Source organism: Leguminivora glycinivorella, chromosome Z (genome assembly GCF_023078275.1).
Source record: "Leguminivora glycinivorella isolate SPB_JAAS2020 chromosome Z, LegGlyc_1.1, whole genome shotgun sequence".
Lineage (NCBI taxonomy): Eukaryota > Metazoa > Arthropoda > Insecta > Lepidoptera > Tortricidae > Leguminivora > Leguminivora glycinivorella.
Window position 1 is genome coordinate 13083247 of NC_062998.1, and position 13651 is coordinate 13096897.

Sequence of the window (13651 nt, forward strand, 5' to 3'; positions counted from 1 at the left end):
TGTGTCACAACATGACGTATACAAGTCTATGTAAAGCCTAACCAGAAATATATGACTTGTCAGGAGGGCGCTCTTATTCTGATGTATGGGGTGACAGTTCACTTTAGTATGAAGAAAATAGTTCGAATGAAATTCCGCAACATGGCGCGTAGTCATACATCGTCACTACTTTGAAAAAATCTCGTATCTCACGCTGCTTCTCAAAGTTAAAACGCAGTAAGTCTATATGCATTCCATACATACTTACTACGCCAAATCTTGGGATTAGTTGTCAAAGCGGACCCCAGGCTCCCATGAGCCGTGGCAAATGCCGGGACAACGCAAGGAGAAAAAAAAAACATACTACAATTTTCTTTTTATTGACAGAAGAAGATACAAGTTTTTTTAAAAGTAGTGACGATATGTATTTCTGGTCAGGCTTTAAATATATGATCTTATCCATACTAATATATATTTTTAAGCTCTATATTTATGTTAGCGACGCGTCGAAATATATGTAAAATAGCATAAGAATTCGATTAAGACTGTATTCGCAATAAAGATTATTTCGTAGGTAGGAAACGGGTAGAACTGCGTTAGTTAAGTTAATTTTGTCAATTCCGATTATTAAGTATGATAATAAGACTCATATGTGATGTATTCGATAGCAGGCAATTCCCATATTCCTTCCTTCCCAAGTCGCGGAAACCGAGTCCAAAGTTCAATCTAAACTCAGACTGTCCATTGGACTACGATTAATAGCCAATAAGCACTAACGTGAGAGGCTTAGAGCGAGAAAACCGAACTCTCCTCTGATTGGCTAAAAATATTTCCTTAAAGTTCCGAAATCATTTTCCTTTCACCCGAAAATTGCCTTAGGATTACTCGAATCCAAGCCAATAACTCGATAACTATAAGACATATAAAGATGTAAATAGTTTTAAAACGTAGCTGGGAACTTACGTAACACGATAACCTACATTTCCATAGTAATATTCCGTTATCGATAACAATGGAGCTCAAGGCGAGCCGCGAAACCAGTCTATTGTATGGCCCGGACGGCTAATCACCTCTTCTATTGTGTAAAAACGTAAACAAACGCAGGTGCATTCCACTCGAGGTGAATGACCCTAGTGTCAGGTGCATTGTTACGTAATTTCGAAGCGATAGCCTAATTAGTTTATAAGTAATTAGGATTTGAACGAAAAATGATAGCGTTAAATTCACGTAATCGAGCGCCGTAACGCGTTCGACCAATCACGACGCGCCATCCGTCGCCTATCGGGCGCAATTATTTACCTCTCTATCGCACGGAGCCTCGCGCTCAGCCGAGTCGTGATTGGGCGAATAAATTGAAATGTTTCTTTCCGTGAAGCGTAGGCGCATTCTGAAAAGGGGTATAAAAGGAACGATCGCTCGGTATGGGACATTCGAATTCGACCGGAACAAGAAGAACCAGCAGCCTCCAAGGAAAACCAGCAGCCAGCAGCCTACTACAAGCAGCCTACAGCCAGCAGCTAGCAGCCTACAGCCAGCAGCCAGCCACCCTCCACGACGGGTAGCGGCAGCAGCAGAAAACGACAGCATCGCGACGTATCGTCCGTACCGAGCGTTTCGTTAGGATCAAGTTAGGATATTAGCTTAGGAGTATTTTTATAACCGCGTTAAAATTAGAGTCGTTGATTTTTTGTAAATATAAACCATTTGATTTGATTCGTTTTTTAGTTAGTGTATTCCAAAATCATAATCGGTACGGTTGATTGCTGAGGACGACATCGAAGCTCAAGGTACAGGCCCGGGACGAAAGAGTGAGTCGCACGAGCTCCAGCACATTCTCTCCACTTCGAGCCGTCGATAGGAAGCTTTGCGGACGCGGTCTGCAACAGTTTCTGGTCCTTCGAGCCGGATCTTCGTGCGGACTACGGGTCTACAGCGACGTACCTGTCATGAGCGACGACAGGATGGTAAGGACGAGGTCCAGGTCCAACCGAGCTGCGTCAGTGACGAGCGAAGAGGAGAGGCAGCAACTACTCGACGAAGGCGCGTCGGCGGCCCGCGAACGAGAGGCCGCACGCGCAAGCGCTGAGAGGGCGATGGGCGCCGACGCGGCGCGCCCTCCCTCACCTCCCTCCGGACCCGCTGGCGTAACGGAAGGGCTTAGCGTCGCCGGCGCGCAACCGATGGGCGCGGCGACAGCTAACAGCACGCTCAGGTATGGATTAACCGTAGAGACACCGAGGTCACCGTCCTACGACACGACATTGCTATGGCGAAGGGATTTAGCCAAGCGGTTACGGCGTCGTTCCAGACCCACGCCGATCCCAGCTAGACATCCCAAGGCTGCCGTCATAGACAGAACTACCGAGAAACGAAAGTCGCTGCAGGAAACTACCAAGGAGGTAAATAAACCAATTATTAAAGCTCAGTCCGTCAGATCACATGCGAGCAGTCGCACTGTGATAGAAGCGCAGCTGTCTCAGGCGGAGCTCGAGGCCAGCGAACGGCTAGCGGAGATATCCCGGAGGGAGTTGCAGCTAGAAGCGGACATGGTACGTAAACGGCTAGACGCCAGAAAACTGCAGATCCGCGCTAATGCGGATAGCGCAGACGAGCACGAATCTGCTGGTAGCGTGCGGAATTCGAATCAAGATCGATTAGACGAATGGCTAGAGAACTCGCGAGACGCGACGTCAAAACCCATTTGTAAGAGGTTAACCGACGAACCTCTACCCAAGTACGAGACTCCGAGACGACCTGCGCAGGCGGAGCGGCATATTCGAGGCCTCTCACCGGACCGCCAGGTATATCGGCGATCGATATCGCCACCGTCGGAGTCGCGTAGGCGATCGATATCGCCACCGGAGCGACGCAGGCGATCGACGACGCCGCCGGCGCGTCGCGAGCGATCGACGTCGCCACAGCTGGACGCGCGTACTCCGCACACGGCGCACACGCGCGCCACCGAAGGTACTGTAGCAGAGTCCATGCTGCACCTGTTCGAGAGGATGCAGATGGCGGCCCGTCCAGCCCCGAAGGATATATTCGAGCTGCCGCATTTCTACGGAGACGTCAGCGAGTGGAGAAGTTTCTACAATACCTACGCAGAGACATCGAAGCGGTATAAGTTTACTGACTACGAGAACGTGGCGCGGCTCAGGATGGCTTTACGCGGGGACGCAAAGACGTGTGTGTCTCACGTGTTATCGACAGCCACCAGACCCGATATGATCGTGAGAATACTGAAAAAGCAGTTTGGACGCAGCGAGGTATTGTTAGACAAGGCGATTGACGACCTGCGAAAGTTGCCGCAGTTGGGGCCTACCGCGAACGACCTCAACACTTTCGCGATAAAAATAATGAACGTGGTATCTACAGTTATGGATATCGATCGAAGGCACTATGCCGATAACCCCATGCTCATCAGAGAGGTTACGGACAGGTTGTCGCCGCATCTTCGAAGCAGATGGTGCGACTACGCGAAGAAACATCGAGACAGCAAGGACCCGGAGATTCTGCAGTTGGCGGATTTCCTCATGGAGGAGAGCGAACAGGAGATGTCCTTCTGTCACGCCCGCGCCGCCCCGAGGCGAGCGCAGGCGCCGTTATCAGTGCCGCACGCGCGCGCAGCCGGCGCTCGCGTGAAAATATCCGCAACGCACAACCCGCCGAGAGCTCCCACAGGACGTCAACACGAGGTGCAGAAAGTGACGTACGCGACACGTCAAGCCACAACATTCCGTTCGACGACGTGCCTGTTCTGCGGTGGCGGTCACCTGACGCCGGACTGCCGCAAGTTAGCCGCCCAATCCGTGGGCGCTAGATGGGAGTGGGCGAAATTAAATCGTATATGCTATCGCTGTATCGACGCGAAGCATATGAAAACACAATGCAAGGCCAAAGCGTGCGGCGTTGCAGGCTGTCCTCACGTACACCATCGACTGCTTCATGCGGACTCGCCGCAGGAAGTGCGTGAGGATACGGCTATGGTGCTAACACAAGAAATCAGGTCAGTACCTACATCGTCAGCAGTGACGTCATCGGCCGAGCCAGCGGACACGACGGAGCCGCGAGCTGCGGACGACGAGAACGACGCCCGCGTGTACGTGTCGTCAACACCGGACTACAGCGTGCTGCTAAAGGTACTACCCGTAACCGTATCAGGTCCAAAGGGAACGGCGCATATCTTCGCTTTCCTTGACGATGGATCCACCTTGTCAATGATCGACCAGGACGTCGCGGACGAGATCGGCGCGGTCGGTCAAGACGAGCCGCTATGCATAAGAGGTATTCAGCGGTTGAAACTTAGCTCAGTGACACAGACGGTCAAGGCTAAAGTAAGCCCCGCTCGTGGCGGCTTGACATACGATATATCCCTAAAAACGGTAGACGGACTAGGGATACGCTCGCAGTCATTAAATAAGAAGCGTCTATTGGAATACGAACATCTGGCGGACTTGGGCGACGAGTGCTACACGGGCATGGGCGTGCCGCAGATGTTAATAGGCGGAGACTTCAGTCATCTTATAAACCCGACGGAGGTGAGGCAGGGCGGCGAGGACGAGCCGTGCGCAGTTAAAACCTCGTTAGGATGGGTTTTCTTCGGGCGAATGCCGAGGTATGTACCAAATAACGAGCAGGTCGTGATGCACTGCCACAGTGACGACAGTGATCTCGTGGAGCAGGTCAAGAAACACTGGGCAGTCGAGGCGCTTGGCATAACGGCAAAGGACAACATTCGACCCGACGACCAGCGAGCGATCGATACATTCGAACGAACAGTAAAAAAGGTAGGACAGAGATACGAAGTCGGCCAACTATGGGCTGCCGACGACATAAAGCTGCCACCGAGTTTCAACATGGCGAAGGCGAGATTACGCAATCTAGAAGCCCGCATGTCGAGAGATCCTGACTTCGCCAACGAGTATCAAGCACAGATACACAAGCTTCTGGAAAAGGGGTACGCAGAGCGCATCATGGAACCACCGCAGTCAGATCGGATGTGGTTTCTGCCCCATTTCAGCGTCTACAATTTAAATAAAGGAAAGTATCGCGCTGTATTCGATTGCGCCGCGAAAAGTCAGGGATGTGCATTGAACGATTTCATCCTCGCGGGACCGGATTTACTACAGAGCCTGCTGGGGATACTACTTCGATTCCGTGAGTGGGAATTCGCCGTCACCGCGGACATACAGGAAATGTTCCTTCAAATACAGCTGCGAAGAGAGGATCGGCATAGTCAGCTCTTCATCTGGAGGGGATCGCGGCGTGACGTGACACCGTGGACGTACCAGCTAAACCGGGTATGTTTCGGTAACATCTCTTCTCCTTTTCTCGCACACTCGGTGCGGAATAGGAATGCGACGGACAACAAGGATCGCTATCCGGACGCGGTCTACGATATCCATAATAATCACTACATGGACGATTATGTGGCATCATATGAGACAGAACGGGAACTCATATCAACAGCGACACAGGTGAGACTAGCACACGCGGAGGCTAGCTTTCGGCTGCGCAGCTACGCTAGCAACAGCGAGTTGTTAATGCGAAACATCGATCCGGAGGAGCGAGCGACGGGACCTTCTCATCTCGGAGAAAAGCAACAGACCGTCCTCGGAATGACGTGGGACCCAGAGACGGATACGCTGGGGTACAACACGAAAATGCTACGAGTGCCAGACGACGTGAAAAGGTACGAGCGATCGCCCACTAAAAGGGAACTTTTGAGTGCCGTAATGTCAGTTTACGACCCATTAGGCCTCATAGCGCAGTATATGATAAGCGCTAAGATCATATTCCAACGTGTGTGGACAAAGGGCACGGACTGGGACGAGCGGCTGCCGGCGGAGGAAGCGGAGGACTTTTTCCGGTGGCTGAGGGCACTGAGCGACGTGTCCGCGCTGCGAATACCCCGACGATACGCCACGCCCACCGGTGCAGTTAGAAGAGAACTGCATATTTTCAGTGATGCATCGACCGAGGCCTACAGCGCGGCGGCCTATTGGCGAGTATCGAACGACGAGGAGGAAACGCAAGTGAGCTTAGCTATAGCGAAAAGCCGAGTTTGCCCGCTAAAGGTAATGACAGTTCCCAGGCTCGAATTAACCGCAGCAGTCGTCGGCGTGCGGCTGGCGGAGACAATTTTACGCGAGCAGCGTTATCCTGTGACAAAGGTGACGTATTGGACAGATTCCATGGTTGTTCTCGGATGGGTTCGCGATGACGCGCGAAACTATCGTCCGTACGTGTCACACCGACTTGCGGAGATCGCCGAGAAAACAGATAGAGACGCGTGGAGGTATGTACCAACCGCTCAGAACCCCGCAGATCGAGCGACGAGATGCCAACCAGCGCAGAGCGTGCGCATCGAGGACGAGTGGTACGAAGGACCGCGCTTTCTCTATGGACCCGAGACATCATGGCCTAGTCACACATCGAATCGAACAGACGACCTGCCTGAGAGGAAGGCGAGGCCGTCAACTGAGACGTCACTGGCGATCATCTCAGCGAAGCCAGACCCTTCGAGCGTATTGCCAGACGTGAGACGGTTTAGCAGTTACGACAGACTGTTGAACGCGACAGCGAACGTCTTGCTATTCATCGAGAAAATGAGAACGAAGAATAAAGCCTTGCAGCTACAAGTCAGACATTTGAGAAAGGCAGAACACATGTGGTTGCAATACAGTCAACGACGAAGCTTTCCCGAAGAGCTTCGAGCCTTAAGCCAGAATAGGCTCATCGATCGCAAATCGCGATTATACGACCTGGCACCCGAGCTAGGCGATGACGGCGTGTTACGCATGAAGACGAGGCTGGGCAGCGCTCCAGTATTGTACACCGCGCTACAACCGATAATACTGGATGGCCGCGAGCCGTTCACCCGTCTACTCATCCTGCGAGCTCACCGACGATCAGCGCACATTCACAACGAAGCAGTAATCAACGAACTGCGACAAGAATATTGGATACTACATCTGCGGCCGACCGTGAAGTCTGTAGCTCGAAACTGCGCGCTATGCACACTACGACGAGCAACACCGAGAGCGCAGCCCTTAGGCGATCTCCCGCCCGAGCGACTACAGGCGTATCAACGTCCCTTCACTCACACCGCACAAGACTACATGGGACCGATGTTCGTCACGATCGGACGGCGCAGAGAAAAACGCTGGGTGTGTCTATACACGTGCCTAGTGACGCGCGCTATTCACCTTGAAAGCGTGCACAGTCTTTCAACCGACAGCGCGCTACTATCACTACGAAGATTCGCCGCGAGAAGAGGATGGCCCAGGACGATGTACAGCGATAACGCGACGTGCTTCAGGGCGGCGGCGACGGAACTACGTGAGGCGTACCGGCAATGGCTGCCTGTACTGCAAACTTACGCCACTCAGAACCGAATGGAGTGGAAATTCATCCCACCTGGCAATCCTTCGGCCGGGGGCGCGTGGGAGCGAATGATAAGGACAGTTAAGATAGCGATGTCCTACACTTTCAACGAACGAGCACCGAAACCCGAAGTTTTCGAAACTCTACTCGCCGAGATAGAGAATATCGTCAACCGACGACCACTTACACATGTCAACGTCGATCCAGACTCCGAAGAAAGTTTGACTCCAGCACACTTTCTACTTCTTCATAACGCTAACCTACCGATGATTGGCGTTTACGACGAGAACGAGAAGAAGCAATGGAAGATGGCCCAAGCGCTTGCCGACCACTTTTGGCGGCGCTGGACCAAAGAGTACTTTCCTCTACTGGCACCGAGGAAGTCGTCCCACGACGGAGGGCGGCAACTTCAACCAGGCGATGTGGTCATCGTCGCTGAACCCAATGGTCCACGCAGCGTGTGGCTCCGAGGCGTCGTCGAGACTACCTACCCGGGACCCGATGGACGGGTCCGCTCCGCTGACATCAGAACGAGACACGGGACGCTACGCAGGCCCAGCTGCAGGCTGGCGGTCATCGCGTCGCAACCCATGCACCAGGAGTCTTCGACTGCGGGGACAAAATGTTAGCGACGCGTCGAAATATATGTAAAATAGCATAAGAATTCGATTAAGACTGTATTCGCAATAAAGATTATTTCGTAGGTAGGAAACGGGTAGAACTGCGTTAGTTAAGTTAATTTTGTCAATTCCGATTATTAAGTATGATAATAAGACTCATATGTGATGTATTCGATAGCAGGCAATTCCCATATTCCTTCCTTCCCAAGTCGCGGAAACCGAGTCCAAAGTTCAATCTAAACTCAGACTGTCCATTGGACTACGATTAATAGCCAATAAGCACTAACGTGAGAGGCTTAGAGCGAGAAAACCGAACTCTCCTCTGATTGGCTAAAAATATTTCCTTAAAGTTCCGAAATCATTTTCCTTTCACCCGAAAATTGCCTTAGGATTACTCGAATCCAAGCCAATAACTCGATAACTATAAGACATATAAAGATGTAAATAGTTTTAAAACGTAGCTGGGAACTTACGTAACACGATAACCTACATTTCCATAGTAATATTCCGTTATCGATAACAATGGAGCTCAAGGCGAGCCGCGAAACCAGTCTATTGTATGGCCCGGACGGCTAATCACCTCTTCTATTGTGTAAAAACGTAAACAAACGCAGGTGCATTCCACTCGAGGTGAATGACCCTAGTGTCAGGTGCATTGTTACGTAATTTCGAAGCGATAGCCTAATTAGTTTATAAGTAATTAGGATTTGAACGAAAAATGATAGCGTTAAATTCACGTAATCGAGCGCCGTAACGCGTTCGACCAATCACGACGCGCCATCCGTCGCCTATCGGGCGCAATTATTTACCTCTCTATCGCACGGAGCCTCGCGCTCAGCCGAGTCGTGATTGGGCGAATAAATTGAAATGTTTCTTTCCGTGAAGCGTAGGCGCATTCTGAAAAGGGGTATAAAAGGAACGATCGCTCGGTATGGGACATTCGAATTCGACCGGAACAAGAAGAACCAGCAGCCTCCAAGGAAAACCAGCAGCCAGCAGCCTACTACAAGCAGCCTACAGCCAGCAGCTAGCAGCCTACAGCCAGCAGCCAGCCACCCTCCACGACGGGTAGCGGATTTACATATTTACATAATTATATAAGAAACTAAGACTAAACTTAAAAGCTAGCTAATGTCTAAAATAGGCCCTTGAGGCATTGTACCCAGGATATATATTATTATAAATAGGAAAGTGTGTGTGTCTGTTTGTTTGTCCGTCTTTCACGGCAAAACGGAGTTACGAATTGACGTGAGTGGAGATAGCCGAAGGGATGGAGAGTGACATAGGCTATTTTTTGTCTCTTTCTAACCCCCACCCCCACCCCAATTCCCTAAAATGGGGGGTGGAAGTTTGTATGGAGCATTCCCCAATTTATGAATTTAACGGCTCAGCCACGACATTGGTCTAAGCGCGGCAGCGGTGAGCTGCAGCCATACGTGCGAATGAAAAGTCCCATCGCTGTGTCTCGCTCCAATGTATGGCCGCCGCTCACCGCTGACGCGCTTAGACCAAAGTCGTGGCTGAGCCGTAACGCAAAAAGCTAGTTTCTTATAAATTGTTACGCTTTTCTCTAAGCCCTGACAATTCAAATAGCCCTATAAGTAGTACGCATCAACACTGTCACTCATTATCATAAATCAATATTCAAAGATTTTATCAGAGCAATCGAACACTTATAGAATAATCATGACATTATGATACATGGGAACATTTTTCCGCCCTAGGAGATATAACTAGGCACTCCATCTCAATAGTCACGGTTTCGACTTTCGACAACTATCACAAGCGAGTTTATTCAAATAGGTCCCGAATAGCTTTCAATTGTCATAAATCTGCCGACTGACATATTTATCGCTCCGTCTCACTGTACGTAGAATGTGTTATATCCGCTACTGAGAACTAACCAATCTTAGGGCAAGTCTGGTATTAATAAGTTAGTAACCATTAGGTACATTAAGTATCTATAAAAATATTAAGACACAGGACTTAAAAAATTAACTAAGTTTAGGTAACGCTGTTCAAAAATGAATACAGGTAAGCGTGTTCGCCAAATAATGCAGTAGTTTTTACATCAATTGAGCAGAATAATTGAGTGGATCCATTTAGATCGTATTCGTTCATTCAGTTATATTCGTAAATAAATAGTTACCCCCATATTCATAAACGTACTCTAAAGTTATCAAGCCAATAAAATTCGTTTGTCCCTTTCCGACGTATTGGTGTGACAGAAAAGGACAAACGAACTTTATCGGCTTGATAACTTTATACTACGTTTATGAATAAGGGGGTTAGAGTATAACCTTTAAGTTCAAACAAAAAATACGAGTAAGTATAGTCACGTTCGGATGAAGAAAACTAAAATTACTGCAAAAGTATTTCCTCGTTTCCTTAATCGTTAATTTTCTTCTCCAGCACTTAGCTCAAGATAAGGACTGCTTCGAGTGAGAGGGTGAGGGTGCATATAAGTGCATATGTGCAGTGTTAATGCCCACTATATGCACAAAGCGACGAGCGCCGAAGGCATTTACCCTACATAGTGCAGTGCAGCGTTATTGGCAAGATCCAGCGTGCAGCGTGCGTAGCCGAATGCACAAACGCTCACGAAACCCTCACGAAACGAAACGCTCGTAGATATCTATCTCCATCGCTCTTGCGTGGATTGGCGCGACAGAGCCAGACTACCTTTCGCGGCGTTTCGTTTTCGTTTCGCGTCGTAGAAATGCCATTCGGCTACGGGGCCAGTGCGGCTGAGCTCACCCGCGGACGTACAACGGAACGGATATTTCTCTCCTAATGGACACATACGAGAAAAAGAATCATGAAAAGGGAAATTTACATACCTACCACTATTTACATACCTACTAGTTACTACTTTATAATAGCTATACGTATACAAATAAAAAAAATCCGATATCATCCGAGACCAGCTGTTGCTTGATATATTATGTTGTTTTATTACATATATTATAATTAAAAAAAATACATTATTTTTCTACGCGATGCAGCAAGTTGGAGCAAGTTTAAGGTCTGTGTGCAGATTTTTGATCAATTTCGAAAGATAAGTATCTTTATATTATAAATTACTCAATTATCTGCTACAGTTGGCTAATAATGATAATTGATAAGACATGACTTAAGCAGATATTTTATGAATTTAGTAATAATTTTGAACATGTTTGCTGAGAGGAGCATTTTGAACACACCTTTATTTAATTACCACTTACTGAAATATAATTATTATATGACCCATTTAAGATCTAAATTTCTAAAATAACAGTAAACAAACTATAAATAAATTTAGGTAGCTTTCCGCCAAACTCTCGTACTAGGTAGGCCTAAAAGCGTTAAGTGCGGAAGCAGAATGAGGTCGCTTGGCTTTTAATAACGCTGGGCGGGACTCGGGCCGGCTAGTTCCAGGCCTGCTGATGCCAGTGCTCACCGAGCTATCGCCTCGAGGCAACCAATGGGTACAGTATGTAACTGACCGAAAAACATATACTCAATCCCATGTTTAGGTCATACGGAGGAATTAAATATTTCTTTGGGGTCAACCCAACCAAAAAATGTTTTCATACATGTTGCTGGTCTGACCTTATCGTAGGGTAGTTTTTTCGCACTATCGCTCTACCGTATTGGTGAGAGCCACTTGTGATCTTTGCCACGAAACGTCAACGATTGCACGTTTGGCGAGAGGCACAATATTGGCAAAATCCAAGTATAGGTACAAATCACCTCTAAAATGCCTAACACCAGGTGAGGTAGATTTTTTATTCTTCAAATAAACTGACGCGTTTGATCAGGATGGATGTGTTGAGACTGCTGAACAAAAAGGAGCCATTTTTTTGTCGAAATATTAGGGGCAATTTTGGTTACGATAGCTCGCCAGTTCTCGCTAAGTTATCGAAACGTTGAGCGGCGCTAGGAGCGCCTGCGCCTGCGCAGGGACCCGGGGACAATTCAATTGCGTCTCAGAATTGGCTTGTCAAGACACTAATCGGTGAGCTATTAGCTATTGAATCAATTATAACAAGTAAATAACAAAAAATATTAGATTTTCTATCAAAAAGTATTATACTAATTGAGTAGGTTTGAGGTGGTACGTAGGTTTGAATCCCAGGCCACTCTAGAATCCTGTCTTATTGACACCGTTCTGTATTTGTCATAGAAGTAAACCATATAAACACATGTTGCCAACCAGTTTTGTGGTCCCCTTCCCCGCACCCCGGCAATCAAAAATCGCATACAAAGAAAAAAAAAATTCATCAAACCATGCCGTGTGGGGTATCAAATAAAAGGGCTTACTGAGTAGTTCACGAATATATAGGTATAGCATACTATAACATTTATTACACTTCCTCTAAGAATTTTTTTGAAAGTTTACTAAAATGCTCGATTTTCGAGTTAACTTTAAACCACTATTGCTTGAGAAGTTATGAATCTATTTTAATCTTTATTATTTTAAATAACTAACAATAGTCCATTGTATACAAAACAATAGTTAATACAGTCAAAAAGTTGCATGGGGGAGCGAGGGGAGCAATCAAAGATGGCGAGTTTCGATATTTCTCTCGTGGCCAAACGTTGTGTATAACTGTTGTTTTAGATATTTTTTCTACTCCTGCTTTCCTCCTCCCACTTTAATCTGTCAATTATATTGTCCCGCAATCAAATTCCACTCAGAAACCGAATTTTAAGAACCATATTGAAACATCTAAACTCGCCATTTTTGATTGCTCCCCCGCTCCTCCATGCAACTTTTCACTATACGAACTATTGGTTCGCAAACAATAGACTACTGTTAGTTATTTAAAATAATAATGATTAAAATATATTCATAACTTCTCAAGCAATAGTGGTTTAAAGTTAACTCGAAAATCGAGCACACGGCATGGTTTGATGAAAATTTGTTTTTTCTTTGTATGCAATTTTTGATTGCCAGGGTGCGGGAAAGGGGACCAGAAAACTGGTTGGCAACATGTGTTTATATGGTGTCCGGGATCTATAAAATATATATCTGAAGTCAGAATGAGGTGCGCTATTTTTGCAAACGAACATCCCCTTGGAGCCTGCTCTATACAGTGAAAAAGCTCTACAGTGACCTATGATTCAAATGCGTTGACTGTTCTTACGAATATGTTTGTTAGTAAGTAATAAATTATTCCAGCCGTTAATTATTCAAAATTAAAGTGAAAGGGACATGTTACCTGAACAATAGACCGCGTTTGCCTGGTGACGTCATCGGTGGAGCCTTGGATGGAGCGGGGGGCTCTTATACACGTGGGTATCATGCTGTTACAGTTCCACCACACTCTTTATACTAGTAGTTTTAGGTTCCATTGCTAAATATGTTAATCACTTTTTTAAACACTTGAAGGTAAATAATAATAAGATACAATGTGGAGAAGATCGTGTGGAAGCTCTATTGACGCTTCTAACTCTTGACTCTGTACACTACTAGGCTTGCTACAGGGTTAGCACATAATTACCGCGGGAATATGTCGCCGCGAGATAGACTACCCGTCTTCATGTCATTTATACAGTTAGAAGAAGACGTGTCGTGTGATCTATCTCGCGGCGACATACTCTCGTGGTCATCACGTGCTAGGCCTACCGATGGTCGGTTGAGTAGAAGCGAAGGATATCACTGTTGGTCACAATCCTCAGCC

At 47.4% G+C, this 13651-nt stretch overlaps 1 protein-coding gene across 4 annotated transcripts in view; it reads right to left on the reverse strand.

The window, feature by feature from the left end:
• LOC125241288 (protein sickie) overlaps positions 1-13318 on the reverse strand; it is a 205504-nt gene extending 192186 nt beyond the window's left edge. For all 4 annotated transcript variants that reach the window (XM_048149685.1, XM_048149684.1, XM_048149683.1 and 1 more), the window contains exon 1: positions 13190-13318. In XM_048149685.1, the coding sequence (XP_048005642.1) occupies positions 13190-13273 (84 nt within the window). In that variant the 5' untranslated portion in view covers positions 13274-13318. The remainder of the gene's footprint in view (positions 1-13189) is intronic.
• Positions 13319-13651: the final 333 nt, after the last annotated feature.